Raw genomic sequence first — 27,443 nt, forward strand, 5'->3', positions numbered from 1 at the left:
GAGAGAACGGACAGGAAGGTGCTATCCAACTTGCCTGTCTACCCATCTACCCTCTGATAAGAAATATTTATTGTGTTGGGGGCATTTAAATGACTGCATCAGCTCCTCGTGCCATTAATATAGATGAAAACTAATTTGTACTCTTCACACAATATACTTTTTCTGATGATTTTTTTCTGTAAAAATTGACTATGAGAGAGAGTTATGTACACATTGCCATCAGTGCATGTAATCCGTGATTAGCTGATTTTCTCAAAATCCTTAAATCTTTCACTATGTACATTATGCAAAGAGAGATCAGTTGCACATTAATTTTGCACAGCTATAGTTTACCAAAATTTGGTTTTCACATGTTTAGAAATGTCTGTTTAAGATACATGCTTACATTTTTTTAAAAAAATCCATCGGTTATATGTAACACATGCATGGCCACACTTAGCTCTGTATTGAGAGTTCAAACATGTTTAGTTCTTCTTGCCCTTAATTTTTACTTTGCCAACGTTTTCTCAATGATTCTTCTTTTTCAGAACTTAGTAATGTTTATGAGTGACTTTGTGGACTGGATTATCCCAGACATTCCCAAAGACATCAGCCAGCAAATTCATAAGGAGAAAGTTCTGATGGTGGAAGTCTTCATGAAGGAAGAACAGGGGAAGCTGCATTTGCTAGAAACCTGGAGGGACAAGGATAAAAGGAAAGGTGAAAACTGTAATAGCCATAGCCCGAGATCATCCATGAGCCATAGAGGGAGTGTATCTTCCTGTCATTCATGTCATGTTGATGTGTAGAAGAGAAAGCTGTCCTTACTGCTGGGAGCATTCCATTCCTAAACAAGCCATTACTTAAATAATAGGACTTGATCCTTTGACAACCTGGTGCATGTTTAAGCATATGCAACCATTTTGCTTATATCTATGTGAGAAATAACATTCTTACGACAAATGGAGGACCATATTTTGTTTCTGACAAGACTTTTTCTTTTTTGCACAAAATGTAATGCAGGGATTTTTTTACATATATATATATCGGTATGAAATATCTATATATTACATGATTAGCTTATATCACTGTTTTTATTTCTTAAAAATGCAGGTAGGGTTCTATAGGATTTTCTCTGAGAATTTTATTTTAGCTTATTTATTTTTTAAAATGACAGAAAATAAGAATTAGATGACAAGTATTGGAATAATTGTGGACTCTCCATTCTTGGGAGATTAAGAATATGCAAAAAAAAAATACAAACTGTGTACTGCAGAATGCTTCCTTGCAAGACTAGACAGGAAAACTCTGGGCTTGCACCTGCTGTTGTTGTTTTTTATATTTTTGCAAGCAGAAGTCTTCTGGGGTTTTCTTTGTCTGTATGCTGAATCCACTGTGTTTTCTCTGAAGCAAAAGATGTTGCAAGAATGCTTTATTTTTCATTTGGAGCTCTTAGTTTAGTAGAACTTTTCATATCAACTGCACTTAACTCGCTCTAATGACCAAAATGGTCCAACTAGCAGCATTGTTACCTTCATCCCAGCATTACTGAGAGTTGATCACTTGAATATCTTTCATTTTCTCTTACCTGGAAGAACTAAGAATTGGTGGAACAGCATTTAGTTTAGTAATCTAGAGTATCCGGTGCACATTCCAGAGGGGGTCCAGAGGACAAGAAGGAATATTAGCAACAGCACAATTTCCCCAAGCACTGAAGGGCCTTTTAAAAAACTGCCCAGAATTAAAGAGCACACGCAGACATCTACAAGCAAACTGCACTGCCCACCACAAACCTTGTTGGTGAAGGAATACACTGAGTAAATGTGTTCCCCAAGCCATTGTGTTCACATGTCATCCCTGCTCAGTATGCTCCACAATTGCATTCTTCCAATCATCATGCAATTATTAGAATTTCATTACCAGAACACCATTGTGGCTGACAGCTACTTTTAGCTCAACAATTACAGTGTAGCAACCCAGTTCCATCAGAAAACCCGATGAGCATTTGGAATGTTTGCTTTTACTAGGATACAATATGAGGTCTGTAATAATTATGAACAGCAATGAATAGAGAGGAGAAAATGCTCCATCTCTCATTGTGCTTGAATTCAGGCACACACTTTAGAAATGAACTGAATAGGTTCAAAACATAAAAAAAGGAAAATTCCCACAAAAGATATTATGAACAAATTGAACTCCTTATTGAAAGATGCAGTGGTAGCCACTAGCTGAGTTTATTCTTAAACAGGCTTCAACAAAACTACATATCGCTCTAGCAGTGTCTATTGCCTATGATAATCAAATAAACACCTAAGTTGTAGGAAATTTTACTTTTTTGGACTACAGAATCCCACAACCTGACTGATGGCTCTTTTCTGTAGGATTCTTGGACTTGTAATCCAAAAACGTAACACTTTCAGATTCTGCAAGTGAGAGAGAATAACTTTGAATCTTGAGTGTTTGAGTTATACAAGATGTGAGGGCTGTAGTTTTATGCACCACCTGCAGACTTAGCAGCAGTTGAGGCTCAACATAATGACAGAAATAGCATTAGTTGGGGAAAAACAGGCTACAGCATTTATTGAGTACAGCTGACGAGACTTGGCATTAGCACAGGTTTGGAATCAGATGTTAGTCAACCTGCCTGCCAACCAATGGAAACCAATCACCCAGACTGCTTGCTAGCTGTGGCAACCAATGCCCCCAGCCTGTCTGCTAGACAGATCCCTGAAATGACAGGCATGGGATTTCATGTGAGCAGAAGCCACTGTGTGATTCTCTTGCCACCTAGGGTTGGAAAACAACCATATCACCCTGTTCTCTTCCCCAAGATCCCATCAGTGGACCTCCAATTGGGTTTGACAAGCACATCTTTCTTCCCTATATCAGGAGCCCGTCCTAAGACCATCCAAACAAAGATTTAAAAGTCAGTAAAGATTAAACTATGCCACAACACAAAGCCACAAGAACCTGAACAGGAAAAAGAAAATGAAGATAGGGCAGGGATGAATTTCCCAAGTCAACTGGTGAGGGGAGCTCTGGAATCTAGCCAAGATGCAGAACCTTTGCTTTTGGCTTCTCTGGTTTTTCCTGCCAGCCAACCAGGCGGGTTGACTAGTTTCCCTGACCTTCCTGAGAACTATGGAAACCTTGCATCCTCTTCAGAAGGAAAAGGTTCATGGGGTCTCCTGCCTCACTCTGCATCAAGTCATTTTGCAAATAGGGCTCCCTTTTAAAGTTGGGGAACACCCTTGTAGGCTTCTTGAGTACATAGGTTTGGCCTTTGCTGGAACCAGGATGCTAGGCTTGGAAGCTCAGGGTACGATATAGCAGGGAGGTAGGTAGTTAGGTTCTGCACTCACCTTTTCAGGGACACTTTCACAATCTTGGTAAAAGCAAAACTAGAGTAAAGCTCTAATCTCTTGTGTCTTCTTCCCCTTACTTTCTTTTCTTTTTTGCGTTATTATCTGTTTTTGTAATTCCATTTGTATGAACTTTGCATACTTTACATTTTAGTAGAATTAAGAGTTGTTTACAGTTGTCTTCCAGATAAGAGCTTACAGCAGCTGTTGCCAAACATGGCAATGAAAGGCCCATAAGAACTTCTAATTCTTCCAGGTTTTGTATTACTCTGTCCTTTTCAAATATCTACAGCAAAAAGCATAAAATTGGCATTCAGCCTGCTTTCAAAAGGTAGTGAAGATCCTGATCATATATCATGACAGTTTGTAATATGCATCATCTCAAAAAGCAGTGGGTGAAAATAAAGAAAAGGAATATGAAAAAGAGTAAACAATGAACAGCAAAAAGGTTGTGGAAAACATTCAGTTCGGGGGAGGGGGAGCAATAAGCCATGTAGAGGGAAGGAAAGTATACCAAAAATAGTGGGAAATGATACCCATCTATAAATATATTATAGTTTGTTACATAATTATTCCAAAAATTTGAATATATTTGGTTTGCTTCCTTGTTTATCAAAAGGTCAAGATTGTGTTTGGGGTTTGTTGAACATAGACTAGTACGTCTCCAGCTTTGAATTCCAAAATGACCAAGTGTTACCACATGGTTTGTTTCTCTGTCATTGGTAGGGGTTGTTGGGACAAGACACCTTGGGCCCATCCAGACAGGTCATTAAACCAAAACCTCTCTTGGTTTTACTGGAAATGTTCAAAAAACACTTCCAGTAAAATAGAATTAATTCGGATCAAACCAGGGTTTCCCTGTTTTGATCTGAATATACCCCATTAGGTCCGGGCCTTCCTGAAAACCTGGGTCTAATGGGGTGTTGGGCCTGTGGGGACTCACCCCCAGGTAGTTCCAGGACCAACTGGAATTACCTAGGAGTGAGTCCCCACAACCATCTTGCACCTTTTGGGCTCCTGGAGCCCAAAAGTGTAGGATGACACCCACCCCTCCCCTCAAAACAATCCTTTAAATTTAAAAAAACTTACCCGACTGCCATTAATGTGGTCCTTCAGTCCTCCTGACATGTAGAAATGGCATGCCAGGAGGAGTGAAGGACCACTGTAATGGCAACTGGGTACGGTTTTTAAAAAAAAATAAGGGTGGTTGGGGGGGGGGGGGGGTTCAGTGTGACTGGATGCCATCCTGGCAGTTATCGGGATGGCATCTAAATACACACACACACCAGGAAAGCCTGAATTTGGCACAGATTTGGGCGCTGTCTGGAAGTGCCCCTTTTCTTTTTTGATAACATATATATATGGTCTTGGGATAGAGATGGAAAGAACAAAAAAAAATCAGTTTACTAGGCAACCATCCCATACTCTTCCCGCTATTGCCAAATGCTTGGCAGCAAATGCCACTGGTGATCAAGTACAGCCAAGCATATGACAACATCCCTTCCAATAACAGAGGAAAACCAGGAACAAAAGGAGTATTACAAACTTAGAGCTAGAGCACCTCTGCCAATTGTATCTAGTGTCAGACCTGCTGCTTAGGATAGGAGTTACTAAATGCTACAAAAACACAGTAGTACAGAATAATAGCCCAGTCATGCTGGGAAACATAAAGATGAAAATAGAAACAAACCCCCCAGTCTTGGCCCATACACAGTAGAAAAGTTTCCCCCCCTACACCTCTCCCAATTTGTGCATGTTTTTATAAGGATCAAATCCATCTTACCTACAGCTTGTAGCTGTGACCTCGACAAAGGTCTGTTACTTCAATCAGTGCAAAATTCATTTCTGATATGTTTTTAGACAATGTTCTGCCAAGTTATAAACTGCAAATGTTATATCATATTATTCATTATTCATACATTGTATACGTTGGGAATACTTTTTTATTTTTAATTGTAAGTGAAATCAAATTCACTTTCATTTTACTTAGAACAGCCAATGTCTGGATATATATTGCAAGCTCACCCAATGGTTACTTACAAAACCAGTGTGAAAGACTGTTATCTTTCAATAAAATGCTTTTGTTGCGAAATCATTTAGAATAAAAATCACTGCATAGTTTTGTAACATTTGTTTCAATATGAAGTATGCAATAAATTCTATTATTCTTAAGATGATTTATCCCAAAAATGTTCTGTATGTGGAAGTGAATTATGTTTAAAAATATTATCCAAACATGTTTAAAATATCAATCTAACCAAAGATTGTTCTTAATAAAGGGCTTATTTTGTTTATAATTGTTTCGTATATATTGAATTACAGGAATAACACTTGTTTAAAATTAAAAACCATACTTAACTAACTTTTATTCTAATTTTAGTTAATCTTCCCTACGTTTAATAATATAGGACAATAAATGTATTTTTATTTGACCTAACAACTGTTTTTGCAAAAGTAAGAAATGTATACAAAACAGAACCACTCCTGCATGTTCAAGCTGATTATGGCTCATTCAACCAACCTGTATGCATGGACAAGAATGTACATATTCAAGAATTTGATAACACATTACACGAAGATGTTGTCCAGCCAAAGATATTTTGTAACAGGGTGGAAGGTGACATAGCCATCCTTAAATTGGTATGAAATTTGGGATATTTCCTACTGTTGTTTAATATATATTGCAAGTGCACAATATCCTGGACTGAATTCAAAAATGTTTTGAATTATTCTATACAGCAATCTGTGTCAGGTAGACCAGAGAGTACAAACAGTCTAGTATTGGCCAAAATAAAATCTCCCAATCCTGAGATCCTTACAACAGGGAAAGAATGTGCCACCATCCAGATGAACCTTGACAACATTGAAGGAGATGGTTGAGAATTAGCCCCCAACATATAAATGATATGTTTAGAGTGCATACATTTGAATAGTGAACATGCCAAATGCACTTGTTGTATTATGGGTGCATTTATATGCTTTTCTCCTTCCTAAAGGTAAACTACTGCTGGCTACTGGTAGTAGCCAGATTTACACAATGCTGTTTGGATGATCCTTCTATCAGTCATGAGACCATTTCACTGTTCCACCTCCAGTTGTTTTCTTGCACCAATTCTTAAAGTTAAAAAGAAGAAATGATATTAAAGCAGCAAACGGACATTTGGGGAGATAACCACAAAGCTCTCAAAAGCAAAGATAAAGCCACTAGCACTCCTGAGACATGAAGCTGGGCAAGAAAAAAACAGTGTTAGAGGAAGAAAAAATACATTCTTTAAGGAGCAAAAAGGAGAGAACTTATCCTGAGGCAAACCAGCCCGACCCACTATCTGTTTACAAGGGCAAACTTAGAATTATTCATAGCATTCAGAAGCAGCAGTAGCACCAGAAGATCATAGAATTAGAAAGCATGCTATGAACCATCTGGTCCAAGTCCTTGTAAATAGAGGAACCCACTACATCCAAGCTCTGTTTAAAAACAACATACATATTTAAAAGTGTGACTAAAGATGACCACTTGTTTCTATGGGTGTATCTATACTGTAGAATTAATGTAGTTTGACATTAATAATTGCCACGGCTCAATGCTATGGAATCCTGGATATTGGAGTTTGGTGAAGCACCAGTATTCTTTGGCAGAGAAGACTAAAGGATTGTAAAACTACAACTCTCATGATTCCATAACACCGAACCATAGCAGTTGAAGTGGTGTCAAACTGCATTACTTCTTCACCTGCATTATATGGTCAGTGCTGATCCATATAACGTAGTTTGAACTGCACTGAAATGCGTTATATAGGTCTACACTGACAATATAATGTAATTCAAACTGGATTATATTGCAGTGTAGATTCAGCCTATGTTCATGTTCATTGAATTGGCATAAGTATGAAGAAAGCAGGCATAGCATGCAAAAGTTTCAAAGTACCAGCCTCTTATTTATACAAGAGAAATTTACATCCTTTATTATTTTCATCTTACTATTGCTTTCCATAGAAAGTTTACATTTGTGTAAAATGTATACTCAGCTATTATCACTCAATTTTTTCACTAGAAAACATGATGAACATCCTATACACTCACGGAAAATGATTTCTCTAATGCTTGTTGAAATTTCAGTTCTGTAAGTGGATGGATAACCCAATTTAGAAATACATTCTGAAATGTAAAGGGTGGAAACTGAAATTACATTTTTGAAAACATCCTAATACTGACATTCCTATAAATAAGAAATGTTTATGATTTTCTGAGATCATTAAATAACAAAAAATGCTTATGCTTGTTTTATAGTTTCTTTTGTAATAGTTTTTTAAAAGCTTGTACATCATGCAGTATTGCTGTATAGAAAATTATATAATGCACTTTTTCATGGAACGTTTTTTAAAAGGAAAGTAAATGCGTATAAAGCTTTTTAAAGGTTTTGTTGATTATTTCTTTCTATACCTTCACCCATTTGCATCTAAAGAGAGAAGAAACCAGCATTGTTGGACTTCAGTTATATAAGTCAGTTGCAACTAACTGTATGTGTTCAGTTTGAGTATCCTTAGAGAATTATGTCTCTGTATTTTGGAATTGTAAGCAATATTATTTCTATGTTCCTATCCTATCTTGAATGCTTTGAGGTGAAAATTTCACGGTGCAGCCCCCTGATTTTTGCAGGATGTCCAGATGATGAACTCTCCAGGTTGATCTCAAAAAGCATTAGTTCAATATAACTCTTTGGGTTTTGCCACCTCGTCTGCTTGTTCTGTTCTTCTGGGGAGCTGTTTATAGTAATTTTTTGCATCTGGCATTCTGTTAGGAACATAAACTATGCAAATTATTTGCCATAGTGCAATAGACATATTCTGCTGACAGTTTCCGAAGCAGAGTTACGCACACAGAAGTGTTATGCATTGCATTTATGCATTGAGTACTGTGGCTGTACATTGTCCCCTCCTGGACTCAGCACTGACCCTGGAGGCCCAAGAGTCAGCAGTGGCCTGGAGGGTCTTTGCATAGTTAAAGCGTATGCACCAGCTGCACCCATACTTTGAAAAGCCCAATCTGGCCATAGTAGTACATGCCTTAGTCACATCCAAACTAGATTACTGTAACATGCTCTATGTGGGACTGCCCCAGAAGAAACTTCAGCTGTTACAAAGGTCAGCTGCTAGACTACTTACAGGAGCAGGATATAGGGAAAGAACTACCCTGCTCCTGAAGCAGCTACACTGGCTTCCAGTTTGTTTATGGGTACAATTTAAGGTGCTAGCTTTAGCCTATAAAGCCCTAAACAGTTTGTGCCCTGCCTACTTGAGGGACTGCATCTCCTCCTACAAGACCACATGAGTCCTGAGATCATCAAGAGAGGCCCTTCTCTCGGTCCCACCGCCAACACAAGTGCGGTTGGTGAGAACATGAGATAGGACCTTCTCGGTGGTGGCCCCGTGGCTCTGGAACTCCCTTCCTAAAGAGGTGTGATAGATTCTCTCTTTGCTGGATTTTCGTTCACAAATTAAAACCTTTTTGTGGAACCAGGCCTTTTCTGAAGATCAATAATAGGCAATGATCAGACAATTACAGGTAATGGACATTTTCTGAATGCTATTTTGGACCTGGCAATGCTTTTACACAGTCTAAAGGAAATTGAGTCTTTAGGATTCTAGCTAAAATGTTTTAATTGATAACCTCTGTGGCCCAAGAGTCAAGGAATGTTTGATGGTATGATGCAGTGGTTCTCAACCTGGGGTCCCCAGATGTTTCTGGCCTACAACTCCCAGAAATCCCAGCAAATTTACCAGCTGTTAGGATTCTTGAGAATTGAAGGCCAAAAACATCTGGGGATCCCAGGTTGAGAACCACTGGTATAATGCCTTAATTTATTAATTTGTTATATATGGTTTATGTAGTGTGTAATCTGTTTATTTGGTTATATGATTTTTTTTGTTGAATTTTTTAGCATAATTTATCTTTTTGCCACTTTTAACCATTGTACATCGCTTTGAATCCCACCCATGGGAAAAAAGCGGGATATAAATAAATAAATAAATAAATAATGCTGCTATAGTGCAAGAGTGTCATTTCACTGATGCACTACAATTCAATTTTTTTAAAAAAAAGAATATAAAATAAGAACTTTTTTGTTCTGATGTATCTCAGAGTTTAAAAAAACCCACTTGAGTTGGAACAGAATGTTGCAGATGGTGCAAAGAACTGCAAAGAAATAATCTGGGTTAACCAAATGTTATTTGGATATTTATTTTAAAACTCAAAAATTACAGTAAAAATACTCCCAATGTATTTGTCTCAACTGAAGGAATCTTGCACTTGTACTTTTCTTGTATTTTCCCATCATTTGTGCCATCTTTTTTGTTATCACCAAAAAACACATTAAGGTGGAAAAGATGTAGCAACTGTATAATGTCATTTCATTAGTAGCAATTGGAATAATCCGACTGAAAACAATCCAAGGGGGAAACGATTCTGTTATGAATAGAAAAGGAACAGTAGAATTTATCCTGATCTGATCAGAATTAAAATGATTCTCTAAAGCAGTGGTTCTCAACCTTTGGTTCCCCAAATATTTTGGCCTTCAACCCCCAGAAATCCTAACATCTGGTTGGGATTTCTGAGAGTTGAAGGCCAAAATACCTGGGGGCCCACAGGTTGAAAACCACTGCTCTAGAGCCTTCCTATAGTAATGATGATGGATTTATACTTCCTATATCAGATTTAACAATTTGTATTTAAATAAAAAGATTTTAAAAAAACAGAGTCCCAGTATTAAGTTTCAGATAGCCATAATGAACTTTCTCCTGTGATAGCTCAGTAGTCAGTTTCAGATCAGTTTAGCCATTTATTGTTAATAATAACCTCTATGTTGCACCACTAGTCTAAGTCCAGATACACTGATACAAAAAAGGGCAAACCACATGTAATGCACATATGGTACTTTAACATTGATACACATGAGTGCACTGCTGTTCCATGCATATTCAGAAGCATCTTATGTAGGTGGAAATGTATTTAAAGATTATTTTGATCATCTGGCACAGAACCATTACTATCTTCACATAGTGGAATGGTATATGTGTTTCAACTGAAGACAAAGCACAGAACGAATTCAAATCTGGTGAGTTATGAACATAAAACACCTGCTCTTCCTGGATGGATCTTCCATGATTTGGAAATGATGAAAGGCTGAGCGAAAGCACCATAGATAAGTTATAGAACACATAATACTTTGCATGCAAAAGGTCCCACGTACATTACCAACATTATCATGCAAGACAGAAATGTTTACCCCTGAAATCATCTAGAATTGTCAACAGGTGGGACTCTTCAAATCTTGGATTTCCATTCCCAGCATTCCTCACCATTGGCTATGCTCGCTAGCATTGCTAATAATTTCTGCTCAGTATACTCCTGTAGACATTGCTGAGCTGAATGGTTCAGCAGCTGGACCTTTGTGCAAGGCAGCATTCTACAACTTTGGAAAACCATCCATGGATAATAATCATGTTTAAGTAAGCAGGGCTTTCAATACCTTGGGCAGGTGGACCATGGGTAGGAAACCTATGGAACTTGATATTGTTGGATTCCAGTTTCCATCAGCCCCAATGTGACTTAGAGTCCAACATCTAAAGAGCCATCCCTATAGCACAATCACCTTTAAGGTTTCTTTATACAAAATGGTATTATCAAAATTACAAAGAGGGCCAGCACTTCTGCCCCAGTTTCATTCTGTAGCCAAAAGTACAATTCACTGGGCAAGTTTTCAGAGAATCAAACAAAGCACTGATAAGCAGGTACAGTAGAGTCTCACTTATCCAACATTCTGGATTATCCAACGCATTTTTGTAGTCAATGTTTTCAATACATTATGATATTTTGGTGCTAAATTCGTAAATACAGTAATTACTACATAGCATTACTGCATATTGAACTACTTTTTCTGAAAGCCCATAATGTTGGGGACCGAAGAAGTGGTTTTCTCTGTGTCCACTCCCACACTCTTTACCTCTCTGACAAGAAATGTTAGACTAGTCACTTGGCTCATGTTGTTGCCAATAGGCAATAACTATTTTATTTGGTGCACTATTGATGATGATGATGATGATGATGATAACTTTATGTTTGTATCCCGCTTCCATCTCCCCAAGGGGACTTGGAGTGGCATGCATGGGGACGAGTACAATCAACATCAAAACATCATAAAATAATCAGATTAAAACACATACATCATCATACAAAACAGGATAATCAAACAATTTAAAACAACTTAAAGGCATAAAACAATCTTAACCAATTGTCAGTGAGTCTATGAAAGGTCGAATCCTAGGCATGGGTGGACTGTCGCAACTCATTATAGATTAGGACTGATGAATGAAGTGCCTGAGTCAGAATAAAGTGCATGAGGTGGACAAAACCGGGTGGGAAAATGACCTTGGGGTGGAGAACAACAGTAAAGTGCCAGGACAGATTTCAAAGCTTAATAGGAGCCAGGTTATGGGGGATTGTCTTATCAAATGCATAGCAGAACATCCATGTTTTAGCATCCATGTTATTTGCTGTTGCATTCAAGCAAATTTAACTAGTTCTTTGCTGTAGTATTACTTCTTTTTCCTATCTATTTTCAGTCTGTTAACTAGTTTCGATTCTATTTGTTTGATTGGAATTCTATTAAAACTAACTCTTGTGCCATTTTTTGGCAGAAATATAAAATATAAATGTAATACATATATTAATAAATAAATGCTCACAACTTTCCACAGATGCTTTCCAGATAACTCACCTTTGAAAAAGATACAGAGAAAATGTTTGGGTCTGGCTAAAGAATCATCAAAAATCATGAAATGGGAGGATTTTAGCAAGTAATCTTGGACAAGTTAAAATTGGGGCAAGCAACCCAACTGTGAATAGCAATATAGCCAGCTACAAGTAACATGTTTTGTCCTGCATGGGCATATCGTTGTTGGAAGATGGGTCTAGGGATTAAAAATTTCTACACAGTGTAGTTATGAAGTACACAAGTCAAACTCTACCTCTCAGTCAACTCCAGTCAGGATATGATAATGGAGAACCATTTATACAGCTGAAAGAGAATGTTCTTAGAAGATGGGTATAAATGGAATAAAGAAATGAAATAGCACTTGTTTGGATAACCAATTGCTGCTTTTTCATGTGTTGCTGATTTCCTTAGGTTTTCCACACAACTTGGAAAAGTTATATTTTTGGACTGCATCTCTCTGCGTCACCCAGCTGAGATGGCCAGTGGCTATTATAGCTGTCTGATATTGAATGTTGCAGTTGAAAGAAGTATTTTTTTCCTATGCTAGATGTACATCAATGTTTCCAGTTATAACTATGGTTGATCATGCTGTTGACATGAACAGATGCCTTTCTGGTTCTTTGAAACATATGCTTGCAAGAGAAGTCGTGAACACAGCCATTGCTGCTTACATCTGGATTTCAGTGTGTCATTTGGGATTGATGGCAAAATAGAAAAAATATTCCCATCCCCCCTTTTAAGAGAAAGTTTAACAGTAAGTATGCTCTGAAAAAGGAATTGCTTTTTAACCATTATTTCTGAATCAGTATGAGTAACCAGCCTTGTCATATCCTGTACAGAAAGGACTGAAGATAATATCCACCCTGCAAACATGCCAAGCAACTCCCTTTCTTGTAGAATAGTTAACAGAGTTCAACCCTTCCCATTTCCTGGGAAGGGTGAAGTATGACTCATGGCAAAGGAGGGAGAAAGGGAGACTCTGTGGGTACCTGCTATTATTAGGAATGTATCTACACAGTGACAGGACAGTGATGGATAGAGCACTAGGCTTGCATAAATCCAGTTATAACTCTACCTAAAGTAAACCCATTGAAATGAATGGAACTTATCCTTCACAATGACCTTTAGTTCCATTGATTTCAGGAATATATTCTAGAAAGCACTAACATTGGATTGAGCTTCCTTCCATCTCAACAATCATACACAAAACAACTGGACAAGAATTGATCCAAAGTTCAACTCGAACTTCTGCAGCTTTAATAGAAATAGAGAAAAATGGCTTTTTGTAGAAACAAGGATTGGTGCTAAAGCTTCAGTGGAGACACCTTTCCCCCATGATAACTTTTACAGGAGTTAATTTTTTTTCCTAGGAATAGGTTTCTCTCACTTCCTGTTGTCTCACCCCCATTCTTAACTATGAATCATTTCTAAGTCTGATGTTTGTAACTCGAGGATTGCCTGTGCTCCTTGATTCTAGATTACAGCCTTTAAAAGTAATTATCAAAGGTAAAACCACAGCATTGCCTATTAGGTATAGAGGAGCTCCTAGCATCATAGTTTCATCACATCTTAATTTTCCTCTCAAGGAAAACTCTTCCTTATAAAACGATGTATGTAATCTAATATGAAGATTATTTACATATGATCTGCAGTAGAGTGGCTACATGCCCATCACCAAAAATAAAGTACAGTAGAGTCTCACTTATCCAACACTCGCTTATCCAACGTTCTGGATTATCCAACGCATTTTTGTAGTCAATGTTTTCAATACATCGTGATATTTTGGTGCTAAATTCGGAAATACAGTGCATAGCATTACTGTGTATTGAACCACTTTTTCTGTCAAATTTGTTGTATAACATGATGTTTTGGTGCTTCCTTTGTAAAATCATAACCTAATTTGATGTTTAATAGGCTTTTCCTTAATCTCTCCTTATTTTCCAACATATTCGCTTATCCAACATTCTGCTGGCCCGTTTATGTTGGATAAGCGAGACTCTACTGTATTAACACAAAATCTACATATTCTAATGTATATGATCTGATCCCAGGTTTTCTGATTTAAACTAGATTATATGAGTCTGCACTGCCAGATATTCTGGGATAAACAAAAAACCTAGGATCAGATCCTGTGATATGGGGCCTGTCTGGAAGGGCCCGCAGACTTCTGCCCAGGTGCTAATGGTTGATAGACAATTAATATGGTTCTTTTGCCCTGAACAACTCTTCTGATGGAGAATGCCTTTAGTGTGCTGGGGGCAAGGTCCCCAAAATTGGCAGGTGGATCATTATCAATTTTGAGTACTTGCTACATAGTTTCTTTACTACATAGTAACATAACATTAAATTGTAATTATTATTAATAATAGCAATTATAATAATACAACCTCATGCTTCCAACAATGTGAGTACTATGGAAATGATGACAAAATATTAAATGTAATGTCATAAAACTGTTCAAAGTATAAAATTAATACATCAAGAGGAAATATTAGCCACTAAAAGTTGATTAAAACCTAGGACACTTCTGATTCATAATTCCTCAAAAGGCTCAACTACACAAGAATCTTGATCATCCTGATCCTTCCTGGCTGATTACAGGGAAGACTCACTCCTCTAACCTAATCTTAAGGGGGGCTCAGGCCTCTGTAAAGTAGTGGAAACAACTGACTCCATAGCATAATTTTCAAGCATTTCATTTCCTGCACAGAAAAATATTTATATAGATTATAGCAGGGCTACAAGTGTATCAGATGTGGTTGACTGACAGCTTTATCACCCCACCACCCACACCTCAAGAGCATGCCATGGGCTGGTACCATATTTCCGCCCCTTGGTTACAGCTGTTTCCTTCTTTATTTATTTGAAATTCTTAAACAACCAGTGACTTACAGGCTGGCACTGGTTCACATACCATTTCTTTGAGTAGCATGACTAGAGATTATCAGTTTTATAGATAAATAGACACTATGCAATATATACTGTATATATATATTACTCAGGTGAGAACATAAAAGTTTGCCCGGTTTTCTAGAGCTATTCTGAAGACAGAAGGGTCTGTTTTTCCAGCAACTTCTCATTCTTTGAGCTCCCCCTACTGGATTTCAGCAGATACAACTTCATGAAAGTATTATTCACACTTGCCTCAAACAGACAAGAGTTCTTTCTCCCACCCTGAACATTCCACAAATATATAAGCCCCACTTGCCTAGTTTCCAACAAACATCACAACCTCTGAGGATGCCTGCCATAGATGTAGGAGAAACGTCAGGAGATAATGCTTCTGGAACATGGCCATACAAGCCAGAAAACTCACAGCAACCCAGTGATTCCAGTCATGAAAGCCTTCAACAACATATTTATGAAAGTAAATAAGGAGGAGGTGTACTGTAGCCTGAAACAAATTTTGCTGAATCCTCTCTGCTTTCTCAATTTATTCAAGAAGTGCATAACCAAGGACCAGAACAATCCTATTCATCCCATTCCCTACATTAAATCACTACATCAATTTTGTTTTAAATATGTGAAGGGTTCAGTACTATCCCCCATGTTGTTTAACATTTACATGAAGCTGTTGGGAGAGATCATCAGGAGTTTTGGAGTTCGATGTTGTCTATACACAAAGGATGTTCAACTCTATCACTCATTTCCACCTGTTACTAAGGAGGTTGTTCAGGTCCTGAACTGGTGCTTGGCAGCTGTGATTGACTGGATGAGGCGAACAAATTAAAACTGAATCCAGACAAGACAGAGGTTCTCCTGGTCAGTCGAAAGGCGGAACAGGACATAGGGTTACAGCCTGTGTTGGGTGGGGTTACACTCCCCCTGAAGACACAGGTTCACAGCTTGGGGGTTCTCCTGGATTCATCGTCGAGCCTGGAACCCCAGGTCTTGGAGGCGGCCAGGGGAGCATTTGCATAAAAGCTGATGACATTTTCATCTTAATTCTTCTGGCACAGCCTTTTGATTGAAATGACTAATAAAAAGTTTTGAAAACCTTGTTTCTCATCCATCCCACCAAAATCTTTCACTAGCTTCACTTTTCTTAAATTCCGTTATTAAATTTCTTCTTTTTTATCTCAGCTTTTAAATCTTCCATGTGGATTCCAGCAAAAGTCTTATGGTTTCAAAATGTAGTACCCTGAAATCGAAGGGGATTTGACTATCTGTTTTAAAACAAAGGAGGACTATAGTTATGAGGAGGAGGAGGAGGAGACGGAGCAGCAGCAGCAGCAGCAGCAGCAGCAGAAGGAGGAAGCGGCGACTTTCCCAAGGTCTTCCAAGTTGTTCTTGCTATTTGTTCATTTCAAATCTTTTAATATCTGCACTGGAACTGGCTAAACCTGGCATGGGCAAACTTCGGATCTGCAGGTGTTTTGGACTTAAACTCCCACAATTCCTAACAGCCTACAGGCAGTTAGGAATTGTGAGAGCTAAAGTCCAAAACACCTGGAGGACCCAAGTTTGTCCATGCCTGGGCTAAAGTATCATAGTCCAGTCCTGAGAGGAAAAAACCAAAAATTCCCATAGCCATTTTCTTTTATTGAAGAACCAACTGGGAAGTGCAACATTATTTGACCCTTTAGCATTACCTCAATAAATAAATAATATATTTAATCACTGAAAGTGAAACTGAATTGATCCACTGGAGCAGACATGGGCAAACTGAGGTCCAGGGGCTAGATGCGGTCCCCTGGGCCAGAGGCCCTCCTCATTTTCCCTGTCATCTCAGCATATGGACACGGTTGCCCATGTATCCTTATGCTGGGAGGACGGCCCGAGGAAGGCACACAGCAGCTGAGAGCCCCCCGAAGCACTCTCGGCCATCGCCTGTCTCATCCTCCTCTCAGCATAATGCCAAGAAGACAGCCCAAAGACATGGAGAGGAGGATCAGGGCATCTCCACATGTCTTGTTTCCTCCCAGCAAAAGGATGGGGAGAACAGCCCCATCCTTATGCCAGGAGAACAACAAGAGCATGACCCGGGCCCTGCCCCACCCCCTCCCACTCCCCTCTCACAGGCCCCCTCCTTCCCGGGCCCGTCCCACCCAGCACATGCCCGGCCACCCTCTCTTTTGGCCAGGCCCTCTCAGTCGAGCCCACAATGCGGCCCCAAAGGAAAAAAGTTTGCTCTGCACTGGACGCCGCAACTGCCATGTCCTCTTGGTGGGCTTCCCATAGATAACCTATAGACTACCCATAGATAAGGCACAATCCTGGATTGCATTCCCCTTTGGTTTGCTACAGAATTGCTCTTCTTAATGTTTTGATTAGCAGTCTCATTTTCCACAATGTGCATTTCTTCAAATGCAGCCCTTTCAGAATCCCAGACTGGTTATTGAGCTTGCTTTCCCTGGGATATAATCGCACTAAAACCGCTTTCTTGTTTAAAGTAAGAAAGGTGATCTTTATTAAGAGAAACAGAGATACAATGGCAGAGTAGTTTCTGATTGACTAGCTAGGCTGAAAAGGCAAGAAGCTCTGCCTGCCAACTGCTCACAAAACAAAGACAAGATGACCTCTCTGCAGAAGAAGAAAGAGAGAAATTTGATAAGAAGATGGAAACTATTAGTCTATCTAGTCAAAAGGAATGGCAGCATACAAAGGAGTCTAGAGCGGACAAAGGGCATTCTAGCAACCTGAAGACCACCTTGCTGTCTATCCCTACACAGGAAAGCACGTGCATCTCTGAGGCCCCATTGACACACCAAATAAAATCCAGATTATCTGGATTATATGGCAGTGTAGAAGGGGCCTGAGTTACAGAAGGATAAATTCCTGCTGAACACTAGAAAGAACGTATTTAAAGTGAGAATGGATCACCAATGGAACCAGTTGCCTAGAGATGTGGTGGGGCCCCCTCTCTGGATGTCTTCAAAGAAAGGCAGGGCAACTATCTGATGGGGATGTTCTAGCTCAGGCATAGACAAACTTCAGCCCTCCAGGTGTTTTGGACTTCAGCACCCACAATTCCTAACATCCTCAGGCCCTTTGCTTTTCCCCCTCAGCCACTTAAGCAAAAAAGAAAGAAAAGGAAGGGGCCTGAGGCTGTTAGGAATTGTGGGAGTTGAAGTCCAAAACACCTGGAGGGCCAAAGTTTGCCCATGCCTGTTCTAACTGGAGATTCTGCATTGATCACAGCTGGTTGATAGCCCAACTCGATGGGTGCATCTACACTGTAGAATTAATGAAGTTCAACGTAACTTTAGCCGTTTTGGCTTAATGCTATGGAATCCTAGGGTTTGCAATATTCTTTGGCAGAGAAGGCTAAAGACCTTGTAAAACTACAACTCCCATAATTTCATAGCATTGAGCCATGGGGGTTCAAATGGTGCCAAGCTACATTCATTCTGCAGTGTACTAGACTGTACTCATATGCTCAGATCCACTGGATCCTGATGTTTCTATGGAATTATAGGGTATAATTCCATAGAATCATCAGGATCCAGTGGATCTGAGCATATGAGTTATGTTTTTTCAGCAGAAGATAGATGCTTTTGAACTGTGGTACTGGAGGAACATCCTGAGAGTGCCTTGGACCACAAGAAGAACCAACCAGTCTATCCTCCAGGAAATAATGCCTGGCTGCTCACTGGAGGGAAGGATATTAGAGGCAAAGATGAAGTACTTTGGCCACATCATGAGAAGACGGGAAAGCTTGGAAAAGATACTAATGCTGGGGGGAAAGGAAGGAAAAAGGAAGAGAGGCCGACCAAAGGCAAAATGGATGGACGGTATCCTTGAAGTGACTGGCTTGGCCTTGAAGGAGCAGGGGGTGGCCACGGCCGACAGGGAGCTCTGGCGTGGACTGGTCCATGAGGTCACGAAGAGTTGGAAGCGACTTAAAGAATAAACAACAACAACCTTTGCAGGTTTGTATTATTATTATTATTATTATTATTATTATTATTATTATTATTATTATTATTATTATTATTATTATTATTACAATCAAGCTGGCCATTTGCAACATTCATACTTGCCTCAAGCAGACAAAAGATCTTTCTCCCACTCTAGACACTCCACAGAGATATAAATCTAACTTGCCTAGTTTCCAACAGACCTCACAACCTCTGAGGATGCCTGCCATAGATGTGGGCGAAACGTCAGGGGAGAATGCCTGGAAAACTCACAGCAGCCCTTTGCAAAAGAGTTTTGGCGCTCCTTTAGCGTCCCTTGATACTTTCCTTAGAGTGAAACTGTGCGGAAAGAGCGCCACCTTGCGGCCCTGGTGGCATCCTTGCGCCTGATGGCTTTTCCGAGGGATTTCCGGAGAAAAACGAAGCAGTGGGTGGAGAGAGAAAGTGAGCCAGAGAGTCAGCCCGCGGAGCGTCCTGCTTCCTAGCGCAGACCAAGTTGCAACCAGGAAGTAAGTAAAACTTTGTTAAAACTTTATACATAAAGTCCTCGTCTCCCCGTGTGTTCCAGATTCCTCCCTCCTCATCCACAACAACCTCAAAATGCGTCGTTTGGAGTTTTCTTGGGAAAGGAACCTGGGAACATTCATTGCATTTTGAAACAGGAAGTCAGACCCTTTGTTGTTGTTGACTTCTCTCAAGTCGCCTTCGAATTATGACGACCTTGGGTGCATCTACGCGGAGGAATTCGTGTAGTTTAGCCCCGCTTTATTTACCCCGCCTCTTTGCTATGAGATCCTGGGAATTGTAGTTTGTAAAAGAAGACTAAAGGCCATGTAAAACTATATCCCCCATGTGTTGTCGAAGGCTTTCATGGCCGGAATCACGGGGGCCTTGTGAGTTTTCTGGGCTGTATGGCCATGTTCCAGGAGCATTCTCTCCTGACGTTTCGCCCACATCTATGACTGGCATCCTCAGGTTGTGAGCTATATTGGAAACTACGCAAGGGAGGTTCATGTATCTGTGGAAGGTCCAGAGTGAGAGAAAGAAGTCTTGTCTGTTGGAGGCCAGTGTGAATGTTGTAATTAATCACCTTGATTAGCCATGAAAATGAACAAAATCTGGCTAGTAGTATTTTAAAAACTCTAAAATCAGAACAGTAAAAAAGGAACACCACTCTGAAAACAGAGGAATTCTAGAGATGAATCAATCAGGGCCAGCTAACACCTCTGAACAAAGGATTCCCCCAGGGAGGAAGAAGCCAGGCCATGAAGCTAATTCACAGTTGGCCATGTTGGGTCTGTATGCTAAATTTGGTCCAGATCCGTCATCTGCTGGGTTCAGGGTTCTCTGGATAAGGATGAACTACAACTCCCAGATCCCCAAGGCAATCACCCCCAAACTGTGCCAATATGCACAGTTGGCCATGTTGGGTCTGTGTGCCAAGTTTGCTCCAGATCTGTCACTTGCTGTATTCAATGTTCTCTGAATACGGGTGAACTATAACTCTCTGATGCCAAGGTCAATCAGCCCAAGTTGGTAGCATTGGGTCTGTGTGCCAAGTTTGGTCCAGATTCGTCATTGGTGGGGTTCAGAGCGCTCACGGAATACAGGTGAACTATAACTTCCAGAGTTAAAGATCAATCACTTCAAAGTGCACCAATGTTTCCAGTTGGCCATGTTGAATTTGTGTGCCAAGTTTGGTCCAGATCTGTCATCAGATGGGTTCAGTGTTCTCTCAATACGGGTGAACTATAACTTCTGGATGTCAAAGTCAGTCACTCCCAAACCCCGCCAATATGCAAATTTGCCCATGTTGGGTCTGTGTGCCAAGTTAGTTCCAGGTCCATCGTTGGTGGGGTTCAGAGTGCTCTTAGATTGCAGGTGAACAGTCCCTACTACGCCTATAAATCATGGTGCATTCTCCCCAAACCTCTCCAGTATGTTCAGTTGCTGATCAATTCCCCTGTTTGCAGTGTGGCATAGAAAAGGGTAGGAAAAGGTTAAGAGATAGGCAGTGGGCGGGGACAAGTGAATGGAAAGAGAAAGGAACCCTGGGATGTGCTCGCTGTAACCTGTAATGTCCTGGGAGGGAGTGACTTGGTGGCTCCACAGCACTGGGAACTATAGCCTGTTTGTGAAGCCTGGAGGCTGTCTGTGTAAATGGACTCCCGTACCACATACGCACATACAAATTCAACTTTTATAATGTGTATAGATCGATGTTTTTATGTGGGTGAATAGATGGATGGCATATGTTCTGAACCAGAAACTAGATATGGTCTATCCAATGCAGTTTTCTGAATCGGCACCCCAAATAACCAAACCGAATCTAAAGTTGACCAAAAACTGATTCTTAATTTTTTTGGTACTAATGTTGGAGAGTAGTCCCTGGTCAAGTGGTCCCTGGTCAAATGATCCCTTGTCAAAAAAAGGGTTGGGAACCACTGATTTATACACACACAAATGCATTTTTTTTCTTTTTTTGTTTTCCAGTTGAAAATATAGTCCTGTTGAAAGTATATTCCTTGGTTGAAAGTATATTGTCTGTTAAAACTAATTAAAAAATACTGGGGGGGGGGGAATCTATATATCAATGTCTCAAAGCCTTTCTCTCCCCCCCCCCCCTCCCCTTTGTACTTTACAGTTGCCATGGATCCATTTTTGAACCTTCTGAATTCATTTTCAAGTTCCCTCTCACCAGAGGAACTGGCTACTCTCAAATTTCTGTGTCAGGAATATATTGGCAAAAGAAAGCTTCAGGCAGTGAAAAGCGGCAATGAACTCTTCACTCATCTGCTTGAGCAGGAAAAAATTACATGCAACAATGTAGAGTTCTTAAGATCCATGTTAGAGACCTTGAAAAGAGAAGATCTGCTAACACAGCTGGACCAGTTTCTTAAGGGTGCAGGTGGTGATCCCGTTGGCCGTCTGGATGTTCAAGGTAGGTAGAGAATTATTATTATTATTGAATTAGTAGGTTTCGATCCTCAGGATCATGAATCACAATGCGCTGGCAGAGAATTGCAGTCTCATTAGCAGTAATGAAACATATTGGAGTTAGTCTTTGAATAAAATATGTGGAGCTGGACCACAACATATTGCTTTATGAGATGTAGATCCAAATAGTTCCTCCAGATGCAGAAGGTGTCTGGAGTGGCTGCAGAAATTTGACTTCTACACTGGCAGTGAGGACATGTCCACCTTCATCATGTCCAGGGCAGCAGCATAGTTTAGAGCAGTGGTTCTCAACCTGTGGGTCCCCAAGTGTTTTGGCTCACAACTCCCAGAAATCCTAGTCAATTTACCAGCTGTTGAGATTTCTGGGAGTTGAAGGCCAAAACAAAGGGTGCTCACCAATGCGTCGTCTTCATCTTGGAAAGAAGTCACGAGTGGAGTGTCGCAGGGTTCCGTCCTGGGCCCGGTTCTCTTTAACATCTTTATTAACGACTTAGACGAAGGGTTAGAAGGCACAATCATCAAGTTTGCAGATGACACCAAACTGGGAGGGATAGCCAACACTCCAGAAGACAGGAGCAGAATTCAAAACGATCTTGACAGACTAGAGAGATGGGCCGAAACTAACAAAATGAAGTTCAACAGGGATAAATGCAAGATACTTCATTTCGGCAGAAAAAATGGAATGCAAAGATACAGAATGGGGGACACCTGGCTAGACAGCAGTACATGTGAAAAAGATCTTGGAGTCCTTGTGGACAACAAGTTAAACATTAGCCAGCAATGTGATGCGGCTGCTAAGAAAGCCAATGGGATTCTGGCCTGCATCAATAGGGGTATAGCATCTAGATCCAGGGAAGTCATGCTCCCCCTCCATTCTGCCTTGGTCAGGCCACACTTGGAATACTGTGTTCAATTCTGGGCACCGCAGTTGAAGGGAGATGTTGACAAGCTGGAATGTGTCCAGAGGAGGGCAACTAAAATGATCAAAGGTCTGGAGAACAAGCTCTATGAGGAGAGGCTTAAAGAACTGGGCATGTTTAGCCTGCAGAAGAGAAGGCTAAGAGGAGACATGATAGCCATGTACAAATACGTGAGGGGAAGTCATAGGGAGGAGGGAGCAAGCTTGTTTTCTGCTGCCCTGCAGACTAGGAACAATGGCTTCAAACTACAGGAAAGGAGATTCCACCTGAACATCAGGAAGAACTTCCTCACTGTGAGGGCTGTTCGGCAGTGGAACTCTCTCCCCCAGACTGTGGTGGAGGCTCCTTCTTTGGAAGCTTTTAAACAGAGGCTGGATGGCCATCTGTCAGGGGTGCTTTGAATGCTATTTCCTGCTTCTTGGCAGGGGGGTTGGACTGGATGGCCCATGAGGTCTCTTCCAACTCTACTATTCTATGATAGAATAAGTAAAATTTATGCTCATAAATCAGAAGGATGTTAAAATCTTTCTTGAACTGCTTGAAATAACTTGGAAGAAAGGAAGCTTGGGAAGGGAGTAAATTCCCTTCTAGCCAATTCATTTTGAATCTTCCTCTTCTTTGTAGCAGAGGGCCCAAAAAGTATCACTGTGTTTATGTTTCAAGAAGCTACAAGGAGAATTGTCACTTACTTGGTTGGGAACTGAAGATAGCTAGCAAGTTGCCACTATTTAAACATAAACTGTTCCTGATTAATTTTTCGTTGAATTTTATTTATAACCAAGGACCTTTGCCACCTCAGAGTCAAACCAGATTGTGTGTTTATCTTTCCTTTTTTTATTAGAGATGGTCCCTCAAATGGTGAAAGATGCCTGTTTCTCATAGTATGGATTTTGCTCATCTAATATATCTTGTATTTAGGATGCTTTACTTTATGGTTGTTTATTGAAAGGCAAACACATGTTGATTGCTGGGGCTCATATTTCTAACAAAATCACATCACGACATAGAAAATGTATTAATATAGGAAGCACACATTTCCTTTGATATCAGGTTTGATTTTAGGTATACAGGAATGGTGGTGACATATACTGGAATAGATTTTAAATTATAGTATCCTGGTACTTCAAATAAGAATGTGACAAACTGTACTTTCCTTTCTAGGTAATCTTGACAGAGCTTTTGAAATCATATGCGAGAACGTTGGGAAAAACTGGAAAATGCTTATTCGAAAACTTGGAATTTCAGAAGCCAAAATAGATAGAATAGTAGCAGCTAATCCCTACAACTTGGAAGAACAGTTGATGAAGTCACTTTTAGAGTGGCGTAAATTGAAAAAGGAAGAAGCCAGAGTTGAGGATGTCATCAAAGCCCTCAGGGACTGTCGCATGAACCTCACCGCAGACTATGTTGAAGAAGGTTTGCAACAGGGAAGTTGAAACTCAAAAATCAGAGGAAGAAGATCATTAGTGTGATATTAAAATTCAGTATTCATATGAAAAAAATTGTTTAATTGTCATGGAAGATATGAGATACCATTCACAGTACGGTATTGCATCTAAACTGGCGTGCTGTCTTAATTCTGTGGAAATGGCTGCTTATGCAATTTCAAATCTTGTGCCTTACTCAGAGATGAAGTCTAGGGGACGATAGGGGCTATCAAATTCCATTTTAATGTCAGCATTACTTAGGTGGGACCTTCTGCACCCTCACTTAGCTCATGATCTGAGGAGGAAATTAAAGCTTTCCAAGACAAACAGGATGTACCTGCAATGTAGAATCACTGCAGCCATGGCAGATTCCCTTGCCGTGGCTCAGTGCTAGGGAATCCTGGGATTTGCATTTAGTGAGACATCATCACTCTTTGGCAAAGAAAGTCTTTGAGAATGATAACCTCCCATGATTCCATAGCATTGAGCCATGGCACTTGAAGTGGTGCCAACCTGCATTAATTCCACAGTGTAGATGCACCCGAAGAACATGGTAGTATACCAATAACAGTCCTCCCCCCATTCCCAGCTGTGCCAAATCACGAATTCCCACTCATCATAGGCTATGGTGACAACAGTCAGTCTGCACCAGTTCAGGGAAGTAAAGAGCTGAAGCATACTTATGATTTTCACCCAAACCTGGGAGAATGTCCTTTCTAGACTATACCACTTAGGGTGCACCTACACTGGAACTAATGCAGTTTGGCACCACTTTAATGTCATGGTTCAGTACTGTGGAATCCTGGGAGTTGTAGTTTTACAAGCGTGTTAGCATTCTCTACCAAAGAACGCTGGTGGCTTACCAAACTGCAACTCCCAGGATTCCATAGCATTAAGCCACTGCTGATAAAGTGGTGTCAAACTGCATTAATACTGCAGTGTAAAATCAGTCCCCCAGCCATCATGGCAATTTTGCACATACATAACTAGATCTGCCATTGCTTGAGACCTTGTGGCCCAGCAAGAATCTCAGATGGACGAAATCCCCTTATGCCACACACAGGCAGCCTGCTCGTAAGCATTGGTTTGATTGTACAATACTAATAGAAAGTGCACATTTCCTTTGACATCAGGTTTGATTTTAAGTATGCTTTTTTATTTTTCCAATTTGCATATGGAGATCAAATTGTAAGTCAAGCGTAACAGTCACTAGAAAGGAATTGGCATATGCCAAATAATATTAAAACTAGCACTATGTAGTTGGCAGGTTTTCTGCTAACTTCTCTGCAGCTGGCTTTGTTGTTATGTAAAACCAACGTGTTAATACTTGAATTCAGCGGATACAAGACTTTTCCAACTGAAGTGTCTTCCTAGACTCTGCCACATTTTAATTATGGGATTACTAAGCTGTGGAAATTTCACAGGAATGACATGAAATTCCCAATTGCAGAGAAACTCTATCAGGGACAACACACTCCATAGCATTTTCTTTGATTCTAGATACAGTTTGTAATCATTGAAATGAAGAATTAAGCAGAAGCAAGGAGTGATCTGGGTAACTAAAGATAGATACTACAGAGAAGAATGAGTAAAATTATGTCAAACATTTTCTAATATTTAGGTGCCCAATTTAAACACTTGAAAGAGGTTTTTAAAAAACCAACACTTTATATTGGTTTAATGCAGAGATTACAGATATGGAATGTTTGCAATTGTTAATTTAAAAGAAACACACACCTTAAATCAAAAAAGAGTGTAAAATGTATTGACTGTAAAAGAAATTAAGGGATCCTGAACTAACGGGGGAAATCCAGCATAAGCTTCCAGGGATTCCACACCATCAGATATGTCATGGATGAAAGCTTATGCTAGAAATGCATTTTCCTCAGTTGGTCTCGGTGCTACTGGGATCCTTTGTTTTGTTATATATTTTTATGCTGAAAGATGATCATGTTTGAATGACACTGAAAGTAGATCATCTTTAGCTTGGGGACCCTTTGCTTTAAAGCAAGTGTTTTGGCCTACAACTCCCAGAAATCCCAGCCAGTTTATCAGCTGTTAGGATTTCTGTGAGTTGAAGACCAAAACATCTGGGGACCTCAGGTTGAGAACCACTCCTTTAAAGTTTAAACCTTCAGTACAGTAGTAGCACAAACTGCTACAACTACATTTAAGCATGGCCAAAGAAGAGATAAATCATTAAAGGTACATGCCAACTACCCATGTTGAGAGCAGATTCATACTTACTTGTGCCTGAGTTCTTCACAGTCACTTACAGTTCTAGATATTGCAACACAGAGAGAAAAATGTTGTGAGATAGATTCAGTGAATTCACAAGCACAGTTGTGATGCTGGAAGGGGTTTTGACACGTAATGAAAAGTTGTGCTCTCTACCAGCATATTTCACACAGAATCTCTCTCACAGAAGCCTGTTTTCGTAAGTTGCAGCATCTGGAAATAATTTCCTGCCAATTTTTATTCTAGAACTGCCACATTAAAGCAATGACTTCTTGTGTGGTTTAGGTGAACATTTTACCCTTTAGCATACATTTGTATAATGAATGACAGTGACCAGAAATGACCCATTTCTTCAACTGAATTTTTTAAATACCCCAAATGTATCCAAGAAACCTTTAGACATTTGAGTTAGTTTCTCTATTATAGTCAAATCTGTGTGGCATCAAGCACTATTGAAATGAAACTTGTAAAAATTATTTTTCTTTCACTTTAATGCAAATTGCATTTGATAGTAAAATATTCTGATAACCCTTTTTACTATTGTGGCCCACTTTTATTAGAAATTACTAACTCAGTTTAATAGTAAACATTTGATCATGAATAAATAATAAAATAAAAGTAAATACTTTGCATGAACATATGTGCATGTAAACTATGTTTTGTGTACAGCAGTGCATGTTTGTGCATGTGAGTGCTAATGTCTACAATGCTGGCACAAAATCCTCTATGTTTCATGGTATCGCTTAAGGCTGTTCTTCACATCAGTTGTTAATTACACAAGATGATTCCTGTCTATGATACCTTATTTTCATATAAATATTGTTAATGAGTAACAAGTAACGTGGACTAGAATTTCATGCATCTCTTCAAAGAAAAAATCGGATTCCATGTAATTTACACATTCATTTTTTAACTGAAGTTAAGGCCCA

At 39.8% G+C, this 27,443-nt stretch overlaps 2 protein-coding genes and 1 non-coding gene across 6 annotated transcripts in view; 2 read left to right on the forward strand and 1 right to left on the reverse strand.

The window, feature by feature from the left end:
- The window catches only part of ano1 (anoctamin 1), a 147,904-nt gene extending 140,146 nt beyond the window's left edge, over nt 1-7,758 (forward strand). For all 4 annotated transcript variants that reach the window (XM_062967824.1, XM_062967825.1, XM_062967827.1 and 1 more), the window contains one exon: nt 528-7,758. In XM_062967824.1, the coding sequence (XP_062823894.1) occupies nt 528-788 (261 nt within the window). In that variant the 3' untranslated portion in view covers nt 789-7,758. The remainder of the gene's footprint in view (nt 1-527) is intronic.
- On the reverse strand, nt 4,432-4,518 carry mir5440 (microRNA mir-5440). The gene has a single exon (NR_130040.1). It is a non-coding gene; the product is annotated as a microRNA mir-5440 (primary transcript).
- An 11,591-nt stretch (nt 7,759-19,349) lies between the features above and the next one.
- fadd (Fas associated via death domain) lies at nt 19,350-27,150 on the forward strand. The gene is made up of 3 exons (XM_062967829.1): nt 19,350-19,480; nt 21,616-21,912; nt 24,011-27,150. The coding sequence occupies exons 2-3, from the start codon at nt 21,621-21,623 to the stop codon at nt 24,283-24,285; spliced, it is 567 nt and encodes a 188-aa protein (XP_062823899.1). The 5' UTR covers nt 19,350-19,480; nt 21,616-21,620; the 3' UTR covers nt 24,286-27,150.
- Nucleotides 27,151-27,443: the final 293 nt, after the last annotated feature.

The sequence above is a fragment of the Anolis carolinensis genome, chromosome 1, assembly GCF_035594765.1.
Source record: "Anolis carolinensis isolate JA03-04 chromosome 1, rAnoCar3.1.pri, whole genome shotgun sequence".
Taxonomy (NCBI): Eukaryota; Metazoa; Chordata; class Lepidosauria; order Squamata; family Dactyloidae; genus Anolis; species Anolis carolinensis.